The sequence below is a fragment of the Cydia amplana genome, chromosome Z (assembly GCF_948474715.1).
Source record: "Cydia amplana chromosome Z, ilCydAmpl1.1, whole genome shotgun sequence".
NCBI lineage: Eukaryota > Metazoa > Arthropoda > Insecta > Lepidoptera > Tortricidae > Cydia > Cydia amplana.
The window spans coordinates 25,379,179-25,401,153 of NC_086096.1; the positions used below are offsets into that span (position 1 = coordinate 25,379,179).

Here is a 21,975-nt window from a genome sequence, read left to right on the forward strand (position 1 = left end):
TACAGACATACAGTACCGTAAAATGGGGTGAGTAGGGATTGCGAGGGCAGTTGGGTCATGAATGGGGAGAGAAGGGATGACAGAGGGGTGAGTTGGTTTTTATAAGCTACTGCTACGTAATGTTTTTAAATAACAAATCAAGCTATTATAATGTTCATAATCCCAAAGTGTCGATCCAACAATTTTCCAAACTTACCTTAGTATGAAATCCCCCTCACCCCAACTACGGTATAAAAATCAGTTTGCCACATGTAAAAATACAACTTTATCGAGGTTTGAATGTCAGTTTTGTCCCTCTCATCCCATTTTACGGTATATTGTTCTTTAACATCCGCCACAATCCGATCACAATCCGCCAATTTAAAATTTGTAAAATATGTACTCCCGGTCAGTTTAAAACACAAATACTTACCTCTTAGCAATTAACAACCATGGCATTAGGGTGCATATCTCGACACGATTAGAACATAAACATAGTACAAGATCAGTGGCTGTGCAAAAATATGAAATACCCCGCGTTACTAACTATTATGGAGACAGAACATTAAGAAAAAGGTTGCCGTATTTTTTAAATAGTCTGCCTGAAAATATCAGGCTCCAGCCCAATAAAATTAAATTTTAAAAAGCAAAACGCTTGGGTGACAATTGTATGCCTGTGCCTGCAAATGTCACTCAAATGAAGTGAGTTATAGCTATGATGTTAGTTTTAATTTTTAATTTGTTACCTACGTTTAGGGTTGCCAGATGGTCGGGATTCGGCGGGATTCTCCCGATTTTTAGCATGTGTTCCCGATTCCCGACAAAGTGAAAATTGTCCCGAAAAACAGCATCACGTTATAAAACAATAATTTCAAGTTCTGAACTATCGTCGAGCGAACCAGCGACCCGCGTCGAGCCCGACAGCGCGCGCGCGGCGCGCGTGGCGAGATTGGGCAGAGCAGCTGACGTAGTGCCAATAATGTAATATATCTTTGTTTTTAATACAATTAATTTAATTTGAATCGTTCATTTTCCCGACTTAAGGCCCAAAATCCCGATTTTTTTTTATTTTTTCCCGATAATAGCGCCTTTCGATCTGGCAACCCTACCTACGTTGATTATGTAAGTACTTACAACAGAGACTCGCGCCTGCAGTCAAACTGTGCAAATAGTTTTTCAGGAAACTGTATTAGATTATAAGTTTATTTAATGTATTTATAATTTTATAATAACAATAAAATATATATATATATATATATATTGCTCAAACCGCCTTTAAAACTCGTTTTATCTCATCTTGCTACTTTAACTGCGTCTTGTTTTTTTGACGCTTACCTACGAATATATTTTCTTCAAAAAATAACTTGCGTAACACAGAAATATTTTAATTCAAAATAAAAATCGTATTTACGAAAATGTGACATAGGTACCTAAAGATTGTTCAGAGTTCTGACATGGTGATACGATGCGTGTGTAGTGTGTACCAAAATTTACGCCTCCATTGCTCCACTGTAGAGTATTTGTCTAGTTATCTACTTAGTTGGCACGAGTTGCCTCCACGGTCCTAAAAGTGAATGGGAACAACTATATACTACTATTTACCTAGGTACTTGGGTATAGGCGCCAAGATTGTCCGTCCGGTCCGTGCCCTTTCCCTGTGTGGCAATTTAATCATTAGGTAACGATCGATCATGTCAGTATACTTGACCCTAAGTTATTCGTTAACGTTTGCGTTTCCTATAATTGGAATCTGTTTTATACTTAGGTAAAATCCTACAAAAGATATACAACTTGATATGGCAAGCATATTATTGGCTACCTACCTAGTTATCATTTTATGTCTTCACTGTCACCAGGAGGTAGATCGATTGAATCGGTACATATGTTAATTAAGGTCGCCAAAAAAATATTGCGAATACAAGAGATAGTCGAATTTAAACTGTTGTGAGACATACTAACATTGAATAATTTTACGGTTTAGACTCACTTGTTTTACCGAGTACGCGACTGACTTGTTTGTTGTATCGAGTACGCGATCCACGGCCGTCGTGAACGCTGCTCGCACTGTTAGTGCTTGAGAAAGGAGACCTAGGCTCTCCGAAACATGTCGCGCGAGTGACTTAAAACAAGTGAGACTAAACCGTAAAATTATTTAACAAGAGATAGTGCTGCATCCTCGAGTTTTGAAAATCCGATTATATGCAGATACTGCCTGTAACGGTAGGTACCCATTATTTGTTTTGATTTAAAATTTGTCTAAATAATTAAGGTACCTACATTATCTAAATCAAAACACATGTAAATAGGTCAACCTATAGGCGACATTAGTACACATAATATGGCTGTCGTGAGAGGTCCGCGACAGCGGCTGTGTCCGAGGGTGCTCCACCGCCGCGGCACTTCACCGCCGCGGCTCTTTGCCCCATTCATCAGATGTAGGTCAATCGCGGCGCGCTGTCTGCATAAAGCTGAACTACTCGTACGTTTAGCTTTAGCTTTGACAGGCCGAACATTCAGGTTGCGTTCGTTACTGTGGTCATGCTGTTTGTAATTATGGTTTTGTTTGTCTGTTAATCACGCATGATAAACGTATGTACCTACTACGATTTTTTAGTACTTACATCATGATATGTTTCAATACCACCTGCAAAAGTAGGTTCTATAGTGATGGTCTAAAACTCGATGGGACTCGTACAAAAAAACAAATACAATCCAAAATCTATTTAACGCGTTCACTCGTCCACTAGGCTGGTAGTACTCTAGTGTATACCTACTTATACAGGTTGACCTTAGCCATTGGATAAACCCTGAAATCACACGTAGGGTTACTTCTCAGGAATGCACTAACGTTAATATTTTTTTTATCAGAACACGAAAAAAAATAGTACATTATTTTCGAGGTTCGGAAGTAGCTACTTGCTGGCTGAGGATTCGTTTTAAACGGACGACCTTGGGAGTCCGTTTAATTTAATTTAATCCGAAGCCAGCAAGTAGCCTTCCAACCGAGTCATATATAGTGCTTTTCTCAAAAATGGTGCAAGAAATAGAAATATTTTACGAAAGCAACGTTCTAATTTTCACATAAAAAGATATGCTTGCTGCCTTAAAAAAAAGAAGTATTTTTCTGCTGAAAATACACCAACCTATTTGAGACACCTAAATAGTCGCGGTACCAACATTATGCCTGTAACAGACTATCGCACCGCACCGCAACCTTGGAGCGTCGCACCCATAAGTGAGAGCGAGAAAGAGATATCTGTTTCTCGCTCTCACTTATGAGTGCGACGCTCCAAGGTCGCGGTGCGGTGCGATAGTCTGTTACAGGCTTTATATATACTTGGTCAAACAGATCTTGACAGTAGAAAAAGGCGGCAAATTTGAAAAATGTAGGCGCGAAGGGATATCGTCCCATAGAAAACTTGAATTTCGCGCCTTTTTTTACTGACAAGATTTGGTTGACCAGCTATAATAATAAATGCTGATCATCTGTTTGGCTGTTTAAGGGACCTATGCCTTCATTTGATATGGCCATTTAAAGTTTTAAAAAGTTTGGAACTCGTTATACGTAGTGATTATATTCTCTTTGGTTATATAATGTAATTTGTATGCAACATTGCAGTCCCGAAATCGAGACTGCAATGGTTTTAGCTTTTTAATTTTTTGAATGACCATAAACTACGCACTTCGCGACCTATTTTTTAACCGGCAACGTCGACTTTGCCGTCCATTTTTGAGAAAAAGTTCTTTCCAATAATCGACAACAAAAACAAACATACATAAATATAAAACAGAATCAAAAAGGTCGCAGAAGGTTTCATACTATTTATTACCTCAGGAGCTAACTAAGACATACAGGCTGCTCCAAAGTAAAAAAATCGTAATATGTTAATTTCTTCGTAACCACTACACCGATTGTTATGATACTTTGTATAGTGGTTCTAAATACCCTAATTCATATATGTACCTACATTTCGGCTTTGTCCAATGGCTAGGGACATCCTGTATGTAGTATGTAGGTATACTTGCAAATGAACTGTCATAGGGACGACCACCACCATTCGACGCGGGAGGATTACTGAAGGAGCTGTCATTTAATTAGCCTTAAATTCCATTGTTTTACGACCATTAAGCAGTTTCAATTTAAGTTGAGTACATACATGAAAGTGTATTCCCGGTTATTATAAACTTATATGTATTTGTATGAATTAATTACAATAATGTCAATAATACAATTCTATATAAATTTAGGTAAGTAGTAAGTACATGATTAATTTTCCTATCACAATGGAATCAAATAACTCTAGATTAATTACAGGTCCTTAATAACGTACCTAATTAGGGTTCCGTAGCCAAATGGCAAAAAACGGAACCCTTATAGATTCGTCATGTCTGTCTGTCTGTCTGTCCGTCTGTCCGTGTATGTCACAGTCACTTTTCTCCGAAACTATAAGAACTATACTATTGAAACTTGGTAAGTAGATGTATTCTGTGAACCGCATTAAGATTTTCACACAAAAATAGAAAAAAAAACAATAAATTTTTGGGGTTCCCTATACTTAGAACAGAAACTCAAATTTTTTTTTTCATCAAACCTATACGTGTGGGGTATCTATGGATAGGTCTTCAAAAATGATATTGAGGTTTCTAATATCATTTTTTTCTAAACTGAATAGTTTGCGCGAGAGACACTTCCAAAGTGGTAAAATGTGTGTCCCCCCCCCCTGTAACTTCTAAAATAACAGAATGATAAAACTAAAAAAATATATGATGTACATTACCGTGTAAACTTCAACCGAAAATTGGTTTGAACGAGATCTAGTAAGTAGTTTTTTTTTAATACGTCATAAATCGCCTAAATACGGAACCCTTCATGGGCGAGTCCGACTCGCAGTTGGCCGCTTTTTTCTTTTCAATTCACCCATAAATATATACAATGTTATTTTTTGCACGTTATACGTATACAATACATTACTACCTATCTATTGTAGTGAGAGATTGTAGTGAGTGCACTAATTGCATTGCACAGTAGGTGGTCGCGAGTACTACCTATAGGCTAACAGCTAACTCGGTCGTATTTATTGTATAATATAAATATGTATATAATAAATTTAATAATGTCACTGGTGCTTATTCTTACAGTTCTTCTCAATCAAAAGCTGTCGCAGCAATATTACTTATAACTTGATAGTCTTGATACTAATGCAATATGAGCGGTTGAAAAGTAATCTTGGAAGGGTTGCGGCTTGGGCAACTTAGACATTATTGTTATTGGCAGTATTGAGGCCGGGCACAGGCACAGCCCGCGTGACTGGCCGGCAAGCCTGTGCTGTGCCGTCGTATGTAGGTGTACCTACTTACAGGTATATATAATATATAAAGACTGATATATTAAACCTACTGCACAGGATTCCGTGTATTATTTCACTTATTTATTTTTTCACCTAACTACCGTAAAACGGGGTGAGTAGTGTTCGCGGGTAGAGGTGGGTTATGAATGGGGAGAGAAGGTTTGAGAGGGGGGTGAGAAGGGATTTTAAGGCTACTGCTACAAAAATAATGTATTCCAATTTAAAATGGAGCTATAGTAATACGCATAATAAAAAAAATCGATCCAACAATCTTCCAAAATCACCTTTGTATGAAAACCCCTCTCACCCCAAATACGAGGCACTACGGGGTGAGGTGGGTTTTCCTCTTTATCGTCAAAGTTATGAAATGGAACTACCCAAAATAAAATAAAAACTAAAATACAAACGTCCGGAACACTTATTATATACACCATTCAGTTTTCTTATGTAAAAATAAAATGTTATCGAGGTTTGAATTTCAGTTTTGACCCTACTCACCCCATTTTACGGTACCTACTTTGTTTATGTTGTTTATATATTTTATAATGAACTTTGGTTTTACCAAATATATACATGCTTTTATCATTGTAATCTCACGCATTCCCACACTGCAAATAGGTACCTACGAGTAGGTGCGGACAAATGGCGGACAAACATGGATTTGAGGACTTCTGCATAACGAGCCAAACAGAAACGTTGCAAAGTTTTCCGGCTCTACCAGTAAAATATTGGTAGTATCCGACACCATAGCTATTCGACACGAAAAACAAATGCAAGAGAAATGTGCAGAGCAAAACCGTCCTCTGTTCATGTGTTTTGTAGATCTCGAAAAGGCTTTTGACCGAGTCCCACGCCAGGCTCTCTGGTTAATTCTAGAGAAAATTGGCTGTCCATCAAAGCTGGTAAACCTGATAAAGCAGTTCCACGTCAATATGACAGCCAAGGTCCAGCATAACGGCGAGTTTTCTGACTCATTCTTGGTTACTAGTGGTGTAAAGCAGGGCTGCGTTATGGCTCCCACTTTGTTCGCCCTGTATTTCTCGGCGGTGTTGAGGGACGCACTTAGCCGAAGCAACGAACCAATTCACCTGAATATACGATCAGACATGGGGGTGTTTAATATTTCACGTTTCAGAGCAAAACAAAAAGTCCGTCAGGTTTCCGTTCTGGAGGTCCTCTATGCCGATGATGTGTGCTTGATGGCCAACAGCTTAAATGCACTTCATGGCTCCATGGAATCTTTAAGTGACTCGTGCGATAGATTTAGCTTGGTGATAAGCGTCAGTAAGACTCAAGTGCTGAAACAACCAGCCAGAGGTACCAGCGTTGATAATACTCCAATTGTCTTGGGTAACTCAGCATTGAAAGACGTTACAATGTTCAAATACCTGGGTAGCCAAATCCGAAGCGATAATCGCCTTGCCTCGGAGATTCCATCTCGCATAGCCAAAGCTGCAGCCACATTTGGAAAACTAAACCGACGTGTTTGGAAGTCGCACGATCTAAAACTCCAGACCAAGCTTTCTGTGTACAAGGCCATGGTGCTTCCAATACTTACGTACGCTTCAGAGTCTTGGTGCCTGTACAAGGGAGACATCAGAAAGCTTGACACTTTCCACATGCGTTGTTTACGCAGCATTCTCAGAATTAAGTGGCAAGATCGTGTAACTAACACGGCGGTATTACGTAGAGCCAATATGTCCGGTATGGAGGCCTTTCTAATGAAAAGCCAACTAAGATGGAGTGGCCACGTCTGTCGCATGGATGACTGTCGACTCCCTAAATCCGTTTTCTATTCGGAACTCAAGGATGGGAAACGTCGCCATGGGGGACAGTTTCTGCGATATAAAGTCGTTCTGAAGCGCCATCTCAAAGCTTGCGACATCCCATCTGAGCGTTGGGAGGAGCTTGCGGTTAATAGGTCAGAATGGCGCAAAAAGGTAAAAGAAGGTGTAGCTACTTTCGAAGAGGCTCGACTTGAACACCTGGACCAAAAACGCATTCAACGGAAGTCTCGACCTAAGCCCTCTTACGCATACACATATAATGACCAAGGGCAGCTTTATTGTGCACAGTGCGATCGGATATTTAAAACGAAGTTCGGTTTTGCGAGCCATATACGTGCTCATCAGAGAAAAGTGTAAGGGTCGCCGTTGTCGGATACGACATGGAGGACTATATATATATATATATATATATATATATATATATATATATATATATATATGTATGTATATATATATTCGACACGCCCAACCGTTTTGAAAATTCTTCTATAATAATATAGGTACTTACGTATTAAATTCAGACATTGATTTCTGCGCTATTAAATCTGCGGTTGGAAGATAACAACGCTACTCGATCAATACTTGACAATAGTGTAAGCCCTTCGTTATAAATTACAATAAATTGCACTGCGGCCTTACTTACGCTACCTATTTTGTTTGAATGGACATTCCGTTTTGAAACTTCCTGCATTACGAGCATGTTGTCAATGAAGCTAGTCCATCGCTATAAATAGGCGCGTCAAGTCGACGTGACCTACTTCCCGGGGCGTCGACCCCGCCCGACTCACCCGATACGAATTATAAGAATACGCCATAAAACACCCATCTGTACGCGCCTCGAGCGCGGCTGAGCTGCGGGCCGAACAATCCGAACATCCATGGAATCAGGTGGGGACGCTTCTGCACAACTTTCACCAGAGTCAAGCTGTCATGTGTCATGAATGCATCTAGTCCTGCATTTGAATACCTAGGCCAGGCACTTGTTATTTTGGCCTACTTGAGTAAATCAATAGGTACCTACATACGAAAAAACAGAGATAAAGGTACATAGAGTTAGACCAAGAAAAGTCTGCAACGATTTTGATTTACCTACTTCTATGAAGTTATGACCTTATGACGTATAAATAACACTTGACCTGCTATCAAAATCGTTGCAGACTTCTTGGTCTAATAGTATACCTATATTTTTCTTAACGCAATTTACCCGATAGAGCGACAATAGAGCACATACTTGAGCCTGATGGCAAAACTGGATAGGTTTAGGTAATATTTTGTGGTTAAGCAGGTATTATCTGAAAAAGACATGTAATAAAATAACCTCTCTCGTCAGTGGTATCCCAATGTGCATAAGTGAATCTTCCATCTACTTTAAATTTTAAATACAAAACGTTAACATTTCTATGGTGTGCTTAGTGCTTACCTAACAACATGGTGCGTCTAATATGTACAACCACAACCCATGCCACACTTGGCGGGCTTCTAAAATAGCGGAAGTAAAGCAGGTAGGTACGGGGACGCCGCCGCGCCGCGCCGGCCGCTGGGGCGCGCATGACCGCGCCGCGCCTCGCCACACATACGTGACTATTTTAGACAACCACCGGGAAATTATAATACATATATACTTGGTCAATCAGATCTCGACAGTAGAAAAAGGCGGCAAATTTGAAAAATGTAGGCGCGAAGGGATATCGTCCCATAGAAAATTTGAATTTCGCGCCTTTTTTTACTCACAAGATTTGGTTGACCAGCTATACATTTAACACTGGCCATTGCCCGCACAATGAAAGGTACACATGGTATTGGATTGGGTTATATGAGTGAGTCGCAGGTTGATAGGTAGTAGGGGAACCCGCGGGGCAATACGTGGTGAAAAATGTAGTGTTTCACTCGGTGGCAAAATTTGTTTAACTCTCGTGCCTTTAAACTCTCGCAACGCTCAAGATTCCTTTTTAGAACCACTCGCTACGCTGTGGTTCAGTTATGGAATCGTTCGCGTTTGTAAAACAAATAACTATTTAACCATACCAACCCGAAAATATTGACTGAAAGATATCAATCAAAATCAAACCAGATCAAATCCAAATGAACTTCATTAAATATTTTTCATTGAAAATCATTATTTAAAAGTCAATTCTACCAGCTAACAATGAATAGAGCCTTTGCCAGCTGGTATTAATTAATTCACACCATGCACAAGATAATAATTAAAACATAGCTAGCATGTATATTTTGACTCAATCTCAATTTAATAAATCGGATAGAACTAAAATAATCTTTAATAGAAAAAACCGACTTCTCTAACTACTAGCCTGGACCCACTTAACGGCGCTTATACTTTATTTGGTAATATGTATACATTTTATGGTAATCATAGTGGTTTGTTTAGTTTAGGTATCATAGTGGTTTTCCGGATCAAGGTCCGGGTCCGTGTCCGGATCCTGGTCCGAGTCCGAGTACGGGTCCGAGTCCGAGTACGGGTCCAGTCCAAGTCAAAATCGAAATTCAGAATCACAAAACGTGTACTATGCGTCGTTGAAGAGTTCTGTTCTGATCATCATCAGCAGTTCCGCTTCATCAAATGCCACAGTTTGTAATGTAAATGCTTGATTTTCTGATGAAAATATATAAAATTATATACGTATGCCTTTAAGATTTGAGGAGTTCCCTCAATTCCTCATGGATCCCATGTTCAGGACTTGAGATTGACATAAATGTGCCTAAAAACCTAACTTGCTTAACAAACATAACGAAAAGGACAAATCGCCAAATGCGAGCTATGCGTCGTTGAAGAGTTCCGTTATGATCATCATCAGCAGTTCCACTGCATCAAATGCGACAGTTTTTAATGAAAATGCTTAATTTTTGATGAAAATACAAAAATCTCTATATGCATGCCTTTAAGATTTGAGGAGTTCCCTCGATTCCTCATGGATCCCATCATCAGAACTCGAGCTTGACAAAAATGTGGCTTAAAAACTTAACTTGCTTAACAAACATAACGAAGAGGACAAATCGTCAAACGTGTACTATGCGTCGTTGAAGACTTCCGTTCTGATCATCATCAGCAGTTCCACTTCATCAAATGCCACTTTTTTAAATGTATTTGTTGATAAAAACACAAAAATCACTATATGTATGCCTTTAAGATTTGAGGAGTTCCCTCGATTCCTCATGGATCCCATCATCAGAACTGGGTTTTGACAAAAACGGGACCAATCTGTATGCATATACATACAATCAAAAAAAAATTTTCAAAATCGGTCCAGTAATGACGGAGATATGGAGTAACAAACATAAAAAAAAATAAAAAAAATAAAAATAAAAAAAAACATACAACCGAATTGATAACCTCCTCCTTTTAGATTTGGAAGTCGGTTAAAAAGTAGGTGATTTGACCGTGACGTCACGTTTTCATGTAAATACCATATAGGCATAGGCAAATCGTTTATACAGTTCTAAAAATGAAACTGATTTGCCTATCAGGAGATTTCACTATTTAAAAAAGAAGACTTGGGTGCCGAGTATATACACACATTACTTCTGCTTTTAGTAAATAGGTAATAGTGTAATAAAATCAGATGATAGACCAAACTATCTTATGTACAAAACGAAATACATACAATAGATACAGCCAACTCTTAGGAAACGTAACATAGTTGAATGACTAAACAGGACTTGCCAACAACAAACTCCATAAAACTACATAAACGTACAGTTTAAACATTTCGAGATATTTTGTTACAGGTTCCGCGAGATAGCTTCAAACACATAGTGAAGGCTTGCGAATGTCCCCTCTACTGGAAGATGCCTCTTTTCCTGACCACGCAGCAGAGTCTGCATGCACCTGTCGACGGTCACAAATTCATCAACTTTTGGAGAGAGTACGTACCTTCATATAATGACGATTCCCAGACAACTGCGAACCGCCTTTCTCAGTAAGCGTCATTTCAGTTTATGTATATTGTTGAAATTAACTGTCTCATAAAGAAACTTTCATTAATTTAAACCCAGCACGAGCGACGGGTGATGAGAAATAAAAAAAAATGGTTTTATTTTACACAAAATCACGAGTGCTCTTGGTTAAAAAAAGTTTCTACATCTACAGTTTTTCATCAATAAAATAATGTAGGTACTTATAAATAGATAGGTATTAAAGAAATAAGATACTTTTTATTTTCGAAAAAAGTTTGTCTCAAAATGGTCGATTTTCATCCAGTTGTACAGATATTTAGACATAAAGACATTAATCTAGATATTCGACATCAGGATGACGTCGCAGTGCCACGACCTGGCGTCACGGTTCGTCTACATCCTGACGCGCGGGAAGAGCCACGTGCTGGCGCCCGAGGACTTCGTGCCGCTAGTGCAGGACGTCGTGGACACGCACCCCGGCCTCTCCTTCCTCAAGGAGGCCACGGAGTTCCACTCCAGATACGTACATACTGTGAGTGGGACTTCAAACACCGCCTACGGCTATGCACCACTAACTCAACATCCTTCTACTTAAACATAAAGCATTCATCCCTCCCTCCCTCGCGCTGTACGAATCGTCCATGATCCCAAACTCACAAGCGGTATTGAACCTTTAAGTCTGAGGAGAGACCTTGCCTCCTTATGTGTGTTCTACCGCTTGTACAATGGGCTGTGCTCTGAAGAATTGTTTGACATGATGCCAACGGCCGCTTTCTATCATCGCACCGCTCGCCACATCGGCAGGGTGTTCATCCACACACCCTAGAACCTAAATGGTCGCGTACTGTGCGGTTTAAGAGGAATTTCCTCCCGCGGACGCTCCGGCTGTGGAATGAGCTCCCTTCCGAAATTTTCCCGAGGATCTACAGTATGGGGTTCTTCAATAAAGGAGTGTACAGGTTTTTAAAAAGGTCGGAAGCGCGCATGTAACACCTCTGGAGTTGCAGGCGTCCATAGGCTACGGTGACTGCTTACCATCAGGCGGCCCGTATGCTTGTTTGCCACCGATGTGGAATTAAAAAAAACCTACGTACGTACATACATACATGTACGTACATATGACGTGGCCGAAACGAAACCGAAACCCGATCTGAAACTACCTTTATGACCATGGCAACGTTAAACTAACATCGTAACGTTTTCATTTATGGTTAATTGACTATGTGAAAAGTATGTTAATTACATATCTCTTGTTTTTATTTTCAGGTGATCGCTAGGATATTTTATTGCGTAAATCGATCGTGGTCCGGTAAAATAACAATCGCCGAATTGAAACGATCTAATTTACTTCAAGTCATTCATTTATTAGAAGACGAGGAAGATATTAATCAAGTTACTCAATATTTTAGGTAAATGATTTACTTACATAATAAACATAAAGATAATATACTTATTAAATATTGTAAACGTGTTACCTATGCAGAAACAGGTTAAAATGCGTTTGTTGATGATTTCAGTTACGAGCATTTCTACGTCATTTATTGCAAATTTTGGGAGTTGGACCGAGATCACGATCTTTTCATAGACAAACACGACTTGGCCAGGCACAACGACCACGGTAAGTGTACATTTAAGTTAAGTACTTAGTGCGTGCGTAACATACCTATGTGACACAATATTTAGTTTGCCTAAAAGTAAGATGTAGGTAACATCAGTAGTCTATTTCGAAAGAGATTAAAGAGTCTTCATACAACAATGAACTGTCGCCTGCGGTATTTCCGGACCGATACGACCTTCAAACCTTCAAGAAAAGAGCGTACTCTCATCTTAAAGGCCGGCAACGCGCTTGCAACCTTTCTGGTGTTGCGGGTGTCCATGGGCGGCGGTAATCGCTTACCATCAGGTGATCCGTCTGCTCGTTTGCCTCCTATATCATAAAAAAAAAAAACAACAGGGTCCTCAATCTATTAAATGAATATAAATATGTTAGCCCCACCATTTCGTAGTTATTCTGTAACTCGCAATTGGGTTCCAGCGCTGTCAAGTCGTATGATCGAACGGGTGCTCTCGGGCTGCGTGACGCGCGGCAGCCAGAACCGGCTCACGCCCGACGGCGAGCCACGCATGTCCTACACCGAGTTCGTGTGGTTCCTGCTCGCCGAAGAGGACAAGACGCACCCGACCGCCATCGAGTACTGGTTCAGGTACCCGACTCGACCCGAGCGCATGTCCACGCCACATGGTTGCTGCTCGTCAACGAGCACAAGGGCATCCCACATCCCGTTATCTCGTTATATTTATTAATATGGCTGGTTGTGGAGGCATTAGTGACTTAGATACTATCTTAGTTACCAATCCTACCACAACCAGCCATATCAGCTAAATTAAGAGAGATATAACTGTCTGTCTTGTCTACATAGTGAGGGTGTTAAGTGAAATGACCTTTTTTTGCTTGATTAAAGCATGAAACTTGGCACAGTTGTTCCTTCTATCAAAATAAGCCGATTAAGATCGGTAGCCCGAGGGACCCCCCGCTTAAGCCCGAGAGGGGGGGGGGGTCAAGTAGCGCCCCGCCCGGCTTCATTCTAAAAATTCTAACAGGCCCCGTTTAGCTAATAGGTCATATTTGGTATCAATTTCGGATAAATCAATAACGTAGAATTCATTTCTGGTATAAAAAAATTGCAATTTGTAGAAAAAAAGAATAAAAAAACACATAAAATCTAATTTTGGAAGTGTAATTTTTGTTTTTTATTTATTGTCAAAATTAAACTGCTTGGGTTTTCTACATACAAAAAATATGACAATAAAGCCTATTTAATGCAGATTTTAAAAACATAACGTTTACTAACCTTTATTAAAAGGAAATTGCATAAAAAAAACTTATATCGTCTCGCGCCGGTGAATATCTTTTTACCGACATCGGCATCGATATAGACAACATCCGAAGTGCACACTCTGGAGACCGATTAAATGTATTGTTTATTGTTGTAGATTCTATTATAAAGATAGAAAAGCGTACAATTTTTTTTAATGTGTCGGTCAGTGAAAAAGGGACCTTAAAAAATTATCACAGCCAGCCTCGTGTTTGTATAGAAGCATACTCGTATTTAGTTAGTACCAACCACTCCATGGACTCCATGGTCCCTGTTCTTAACTAATAAGAAGTAAACTGTAAGTATTCTTTAATATACTTGCTTATTACATTATACCACACTTTAATTTTGCGTCTTGTGTATTAATACAGTTCCTTCCCCCGACACATGAATGGGTACATTTCGTCATTCACGTATATATGTCAGTTTCAACCATATTCTGGCCACAGCAGGGTTGTCAGAACAGTTTGGAAACAGTCGTCTGCTCCTTGCTTTCATTCCCAAGAAGACGGACTGAGCAAGTTTAAAGAGGAACTAAAGTCTGACCCCAAACATATAATCCTATCCTGATAAGGCTGCTTCTATTTCAGTAGTCGATTCATGTAAAGAATTATTTCGGGCATTTTTTAATTATTTAGCAACGGCTTTATCTGTAAGTATCACTTTACTTTGCTTTACAAGGTTATTTCACCTATCATCATATAAAGGTATAATAAAGTTTTGGCGAATGCTATTTATTTACTGCTATTGCCTTATCCTGTAGGAGCTTGAATCCTTGTATCGGCCAGGCTAAAAAGGGTCCATGCTTAGATCTCACTTTTATACACCTTATATTAAATGGGGAACCCGGGTTCAAATTCTAGAAGGCATTTATTTGTCTGTTTATCGTGAATCCTCCTCCTGAATTACCTATGGATGTTTTGAGTGTATGTATCAAATATATATGATATATATCATGTAGTACCCACATCACAAGTCTTATTGAGCTTACAGTATTACAAGGTCGATCGAGATAATGCTTGGAATACGAGTACGACTCCTGGTTTTTCAGGGCCCGATAGAAATAAATTAGAGTTTAATTTACCATGACGGTAAGCTTCACTTATAACCACTGATCTTTTAGTGAAACTCATTTCTTTACCACTAGGTAAATCATTTTGAGACACTGTGTTGACAAAACTTCGAAGAGTTAAAAGTCCTTATTTATGCCATCGCGAAATTGTGTAGAGAAACATGTCACAAGTAATGTTCCTCGTGAGATTCCGAATACTCCAAGAACCATGAAAAGTCCGATTCATTTAATATGATGGCCCTAGTTGCAGATGCTGTAAAACAGTCATTGCAAGGTATTGATACGCACAGTAGACACGAACGTAGTCATAGCAGCTAGACTAGATTCATGCGTACAAATATTTCCCCAACTACAGGAATTGTGGGCTCACGTTGACACAGTGGAAAACACAATTATATCACATGACACACCATTGCATCCAGGTCATGGAATTATATTTTAAGCTAATAAAATTATCTATTCTATAAGCTAAGTAAACTATCTTTTATTTACCCTAAAAGAGCGGAAGTCTTACCCCTGTTTCGAGCATTCAGTGGAAAGGGGAGAAAAAATGAATTCGAAGCATGGAATCTGTTCAGAGTTCAACCAAACCACTACAAGGATTCAAGCTCTTACAAGATGGAGCAATAGCAGTGGCTAAAAGCATTCCCCTAAAATACTAAAATGTTATTATATGATCGGTAATAAGTGCAATATTGAAGAAGGCAAGTTACACCGGGATATTGAAATGAAGAGTTGTATAATGTTATACCTGTTCTATGAGATTAAGTCACTGCTAAGTTATTTTATTATTAAATTCCATAATGTATACCTACTTCTAACAAAAGGGAGCCATATAAATGCCCTATTACGCGCAGTGTACCGAGGGGTTGATGTTTAGGTTCAGACGTTAGTTCGTCGTCAAACTTGCTCAGTCCGTCAGACTTCTTGGAATGGAAGCAAGAAGCAGACGACGGGTTCCACACTGGTCTGACACCTGCTTTGGTCAGAATATGGTTGAAACTGACCAGAAGTAAATGCAAACCGGAATAAAAATCGCGATTCAACTACATGAATGATGAAATGTACGCATGTATATGTCTGGGGAAGGAACTGTATAACGACACAAGACGCAAAATTAAAGTGTGGTAGGGTAATTCGCCAGTAACTGGCCACTTTTAGTAACTGGCCACCCAAAATCAAAAATTCATTTTAGGCTAGCCAGTGGCCAGTTATTGAAAGCTGGCCAGTTTTTGGAACCTTATACTAAAATGAATTCTGCTTATAGGTGAATAGAATTCATTTTTAGTTTAGAGCGGCTTGTTATTAAAGCGGCCAGTTACTGGCAAATTATTCTATAATGTAATAAGTAAGTAGATTAAATAATACTTACAGTTTACTTCTTATTCATTGAGAACAGGGACCATGGAGTCCATGGAGTGGTTGGAATTAACTATGCTTCTATACAAAAGAGAGGCTCTATGATAAATTTTTCCAAGGTCCCTTTTTCACTGAACGACACATTTTTTTTTCTAATCAAATATTATGTTCGCCTTTCTATCTTTAATATATGATCTACAATAATAAACAACACATTTAGTCGGTCTCCAGAGTGTGTACTTCGGATGTTGTCTATATCGATGCCTATGTCGGTAACAAGATATTCACCGGCGCGGGACGATATATGTTTTTTTAATGCAATTTCTTTTTCATAAAGGTAAGTAAAAGTTATGTTTTTAAAATCTACATTAAATAGTCTTTATCGTCATATTTTTTGTATGTAGAAAAACTAAGCAGTTTAATTTTGACAATAAATAAAAAACCAAAATTACACTTGAAAAAATATTTTTTTGTGTTTTTTTATTCTTTTTTTCTACAAATTGCAATTTTTTTATACCAGAAATGAATTCTACGTTATTGATTTATCCGAAATTGATACCAAATATGACCTATTAGCTAAACAGGGCCTGTTAGAATTTTTAGAATGAAGCCGGGCGGGGCGCTACTTGACCCCCCCCCTCTCGGGCTTAAGCGGGGGCTCCCTCGGGCTACCGATCTTAATCGGCTTATTTTGATATAAGGAACAACTGTGCCAAGTTTCATGCTTTAATCAAGCAAAAAAAGGTTCGACCTTTTTTTGTTACTTAAAACCTTAACTAACAAGCACGAGAGAGGAGACTAGGTATTTGTTACTATAACGATATCAGAATAAGAACTGTACTACTTACTTGCGGAAAGTGATTTATTTACAAGACAGTGATCTAGCGGAGAGCACATTTGTCCTGCCTTGGGTCCTGCCTTGTCCGTCTATATCAAATACATATCATTAAAATTATTTTCATTTAGGTACTTATAGTTTTAGTAGTTTCCGAAACTGATAGGATTGTAAAATACGGAACCCTAAAAGGTAGGTTAACCAGAACTGACAGAATAAATAATAATGTAATTTTAGTAGGTACTTCCTTATAACTAGTACAGCAGTAACCAGTTATGATGACTGCAGGTGCATGGACATGGATGGCGATGGGTACCTCTCCATGTATGAGCTGGAGTACTTCTACGAGGAGCAGATGCAACGCATGGAAGCCATCGGGATTGAAACGCTGCCTTTCAACGACTGCTTGTGCCAGGTCTGCTCCGCTCCGACAACTAATACCGACACCATATTTAATTATTGAAACATTTAAGGGTTTAAACTAATTTGGTTTAAATCTATCTAATACCTTTAAACGAGCAATTCTTGTTTATTTATTTATTTATATATATATATTTCGGGGATCTCGGAAACGGCTCTAACGATTTCGATGAAATTTGGTATATAGGGGTTTTCGGGGGGGCGAAAAATCGATCTAGCTAGGTCTTATCTCTGTAAAAACGCGCATTTCCGAGTTATTATATGTTTTTAGAGCGAAGCTCGGTCACCCAGATATTTCCACTTAAATAAGTACTTATGAAATGAAATGTCCAATGTACAGCAACCCCTAAATGACAAAACTATTAAAATCCGAGACTGTACTGTAGGTACCTACCCGTCCCCGTTGAGCAGACCCTTTGAAGTCAACTATTGTCATGTAATATTCCTCAAAGTGGTGCCTTTTCTCAAAGAGCTATAAAATAGTCTCCAACATACTACGTAAAGCTCTGTCCAGACGAGACAATTTTTCGCCAATCTAATGAAATTGTCCGATCAAATCAGGACGTGCGGACGCAAACGCCAATGTGGTTCGCCGAATTCGACCGCCGATTATAACCGATACTACCGATAAAATGGGGTGCGGACGCAAAAATACCAATTTGTGACGCTAGTATTTTCGTTTTAGAGCACTTTTTAGGGTTCCGTAGCCAAATGGCAAAAAACGGAAACCTTATAGATTCGTCATGTCTGTCTGTCTGTCTGTCCGTCTGTCCGTCTGTCTGTCCGTCCGTATGTCACAGCCACTTTTCTCCGAAACTATAAGAACTATACTGTTGAAACTTGGTAAGTAAATGTATTCTGTGAACCGCATTAAGATTTTCACACAAAAATAGAAAAAAAACAATAAATTTTTGGGGGTTCCCCATACTTCGAACTGAAACTCAAAAATTTTTTTTTCATCAAACCCATACGTGTGGGGTATCTATGGATAGGTCTTCAAAAATGATATTGAGGTTCCTAATATCATTTTTTTCTAAACTGAATAGTTTGCGCGAGAGACACTTCCAAAGTGGTAAAATGTGTGTCCCCCCCCCTTGTAACTTCTAAAGTAAGAGAATGATAAAACTAAAAAAAATATATGATGTACATTATCATGTAAACTTCCACCGAAAATTGGTTTGAACGAAATCTAGTAAGTAGTTTTTTTTTATACGTCATAAATCGCCTAAATACGGAACCCTTCATGGGCGAGTCCGACTCGCACTTGGCCGCTTTTTTAACTTAGCGGGCTCAAATATCACCACAAATCTTAAATTGGTGATTAAATTGGAGATTGGCGCCAATTATTTCCCTGTTCAAATCGGTCGATTTGCCCAACTCTTCTAGACACGGCTTTAAATATTCATAATTTAATTACTTAGGCCACCTTTACACCATACCACAGAATGAGAGATGAATATCGTTATCTCATTCTAACAAATAGCTTTGTCCCTACTTACGTAAGTAAAACTTACAGGTGTAAAGGCGGCCTTACTCGTAGTTAAACTTGGTCAAGCAGATCTTGTCAGTAGAAAAAGGCGGCAAATTTGAAAAATGTAGTCGCGAAGGGATATCGTCCTAAGGTCAAGTGAGGTAAATGCAACTATGGGATTATTGCGTCTCTCCGTTCTTTCTCGAATACGATTGGTCGAAACTATGCAACGTTTCATGCCTGAGCTATTTGGAAATGAATCGGTGCATAGTTTCGACCAATCGTATTCGAGAAAGAACGGAGAGACGCAATAACCCCACAGTTGCATTTACCTCACTTGACCTTATAGAAAATTTGAATTTCTCGCCTTTTTTTACTGACAAGATTTGCTTGACCAGCTATAAATACAGTCCTCACATTTCAAATACTCAGAATTGAAATACGTAACTTAAAAATCAATATGTAGTTATAACGAACAGTAGGTATACCTTATGCAATTATGATTTTAAAATTTCAGATGCTCGATATGGTGCACCCGACTGTAGAGGGAAAGATCACATTGTCAGATCTAAAGAGGTGTAAGCTGACGCCAATATTCTTCGACACGTTCTTCAACCTGGAGAAGTACCTGGACCACGAGCAGCGCGATCCGTTCGCAACGCAACGCGACGCAGACTCCGAGGTGAGCGTCGTTGCCTTTTACTGTACCTACTTACTTACTCGTACCTACCTACCTACCTACACATACTTACTGATATGTTACCTATTATGTTCCCAGATGTCCGAGTGGGATAGATTCGCCGCGGAGGAGTACGAACTATTGGTTGCAGAAGAAGGCGGCAGTGATGCACAGGATCAAATGTAAGCTAATTTTATCACCTTTAGTATTGAGATTTTAATTTACATATTATACACGAAATAATCACTTCCTTTTTTACTATAAACAGGGAATTATATAGGATAATGAAAGAGTCCGAGAGAAAGAAATGTGTGGCTCGTTTCTTTGAGTTGTGCAAGAGTACAGGACTTAATGGACTCAAGCTTTACAAATAAATACCAGTTCGCTGTGGTAAAGTAGACATTTTAGAATAGAAGCCCTTGGTAATGACGCACAATAGAACTTTTAGAATACTTTAAAGCATTTTTGAAGCATCTTGAGTCCGCTCCGCACTTGTGTCCATACGAACAGGCACCTTCTGAGGCCTCAGATTGTTTGTATGTGGCCGATATTTTCTGAATGCAACAAGCGTAGACATCGACTGTGTTCGAGCGTCATACTCACCTCCAACTTGACTACTTTACGTTCAACCATCTATCTACCTATATTTAACACAGTACCTATATCATAAATTTAATATGTACATCTACCCTTTCATTTTATATAACTACTGGCCACAGATATTTTCATCTCCATTATTATATTATTATGTATATACATTTTAATACAGGTATTATTATTTTTATAAAACATGTATTCTTGTTTATTATTACACTGAAATTTCTTTCATCAGGGAGGAAGACAGAACTGGCTATGCTAGGGTAAGAAAGTGTTGGTGAATTGCAGTGTCTGTGTACGTTTACTGCATTGAGTTTCAAGTTGATTTCCTCTTGAAGCCCACACCACAACCGCTTACAGTGAGCTTGAATACGAATGCAAGGAGTTCCCGACTGTGCGCACGCGACTTTCGCCGCCGCGCCGCGCGCGCGGCCCTCCCATTGATCTATCTAGCGTTTCATTCCTTTTGCGCTTGAGGCTCTTTGTCTACCTTACTGATGAAAACACAGTACCCTTGTAAATATGTAATGTATGCCTTTCTTTTGACACAAACACATTGAACGCTTTTGTTTGTAAATAATGATGAGACTCATTGGCATGAAGCAACACTAACAAAGGAAAAATATTTTAAACAAATAACCATTCTTACTACGGTACTATTCATAGTTATACACGATTTGGTGAACAACCCATTCTATTTAATTGCAGCTCATACGATGAGACGGATGAAGACTGTTTATCGCCTAATCTAGAAGAGTTGAGTAACACCGAGGCGGCGGAGGAATCGAGCGTGGAGGAGCTGACGGCGAGCGAGTCGGGCGGCGCGGGCGCGCGCGCGCGCCAGCCCGCCGCGCCCGGGTACGTCAACCTCAGCTCCATATACACTATCGGCGCGGCCGACCGGTGGCCGAACCAACCCACAGCCAAAGATGGTGTACCCGAAAGACACCTTCCAGAAAAACCCGTTCCCCCTGAAAAACCCGTAAGCTTAATGATGGTAAACGGAAAAACGGACAACAGGTACGCCGGATTCGGCGGCAACAACAGTTTTCTCTACTCGCACTTACTAGGAGGCTCTAGCGGAGTACGCGCGAAAGACCCGCCGCCGTACAGCGCTGCGACAGGGGGAGCGCTGTTCGATAAGGCGGGCGCAGCGAAAGCGGCCGCTTCCCCGAGCAAGGGCGGCAACAATGCGACGAGCCCCGTGAACGGCGTCAACAAAATATCGGACAACTACGAGCGCGCGGTGGCGGAGCGACTCAGCCCGCACCGCGAGCCGGGCCGCCTCAACCGCAGCGCGCTGTTCAGCCAGGTGAGCACGGGCGTGGTGGCGGGCTCGGTGCGGCGCGGCGCGCGCGACCCCGCGCCCGCGCCCGCGCCCGCGCCCGCGACCGACGACGACTACGCGAGGGACAGTGACGAGTGTTCTATTTAATCCGACGCGCACCGCGTCTATGTAGTTAACGGTCGTTAATATTTATTATTCCAATTACTGCCCACAGTGAACACCAAAGATCGCGTAAACAAATTACAATGTGAAATTCGTTAAAACGGTACTAATAGTTCTAAATTCCGGTAAATGTTCTCGTGTCCAGATGAACCCTCTCACCTCTCTTGATCTTGGAGTCAGTCGTTTTGAC

At 39.9% G+C, this 21,975-nt stretch overlaps 1 protein-coding gene across 1 annotated transcript in view; it reads left to right on the top strand.

The window, feature by feature from the left end:
- Window positions 1-21,695, top strand: part of LOC134660655 (uncharacterized) — a gene marked incomplete at its 3' end in the record, with an annotated part of 109,700 nt that extends 88,005 nt beyond the window's left edge. Inside the window, exons 3-11 of the mRNA XM_063516431.1 lie at window positions 10,859-10,995; window positions 11,381-11,558; window positions 12,293-12,435; window positions 12,544-12,644; window positions 13,062-13,230; window positions 17,457-17,583; window positions 19,577-19,741; window positions 19,838-19,920; window positions 21,044-21,695. Of these exons, the coding sequence (XP_063372501.1) occupies window positions 10,859-10,995; window positions 11,381-11,558; window positions 12,293-12,435; window positions 12,544-12,644; window positions 13,062-13,230; window positions 17,457-17,583; window positions 19,577-19,741; window positions 19,838-19,920; window positions 21,044-21,695 (1,755 nt within the window). The remainder of the gene's footprint in view (window positions 1-10,858; window positions 10,996-11,380; window positions 11,559-12,292; window positions 12,436-12,543; window positions 12,645-13,061; window positions 13,231-17,456; window positions 17,584-19,576; window positions 19,742-19,837; window positions 19,921-21,043) is intronic.
- Between the last annotated feature and the right edge of the window lie 280 nt (window positions 21,696-21,975).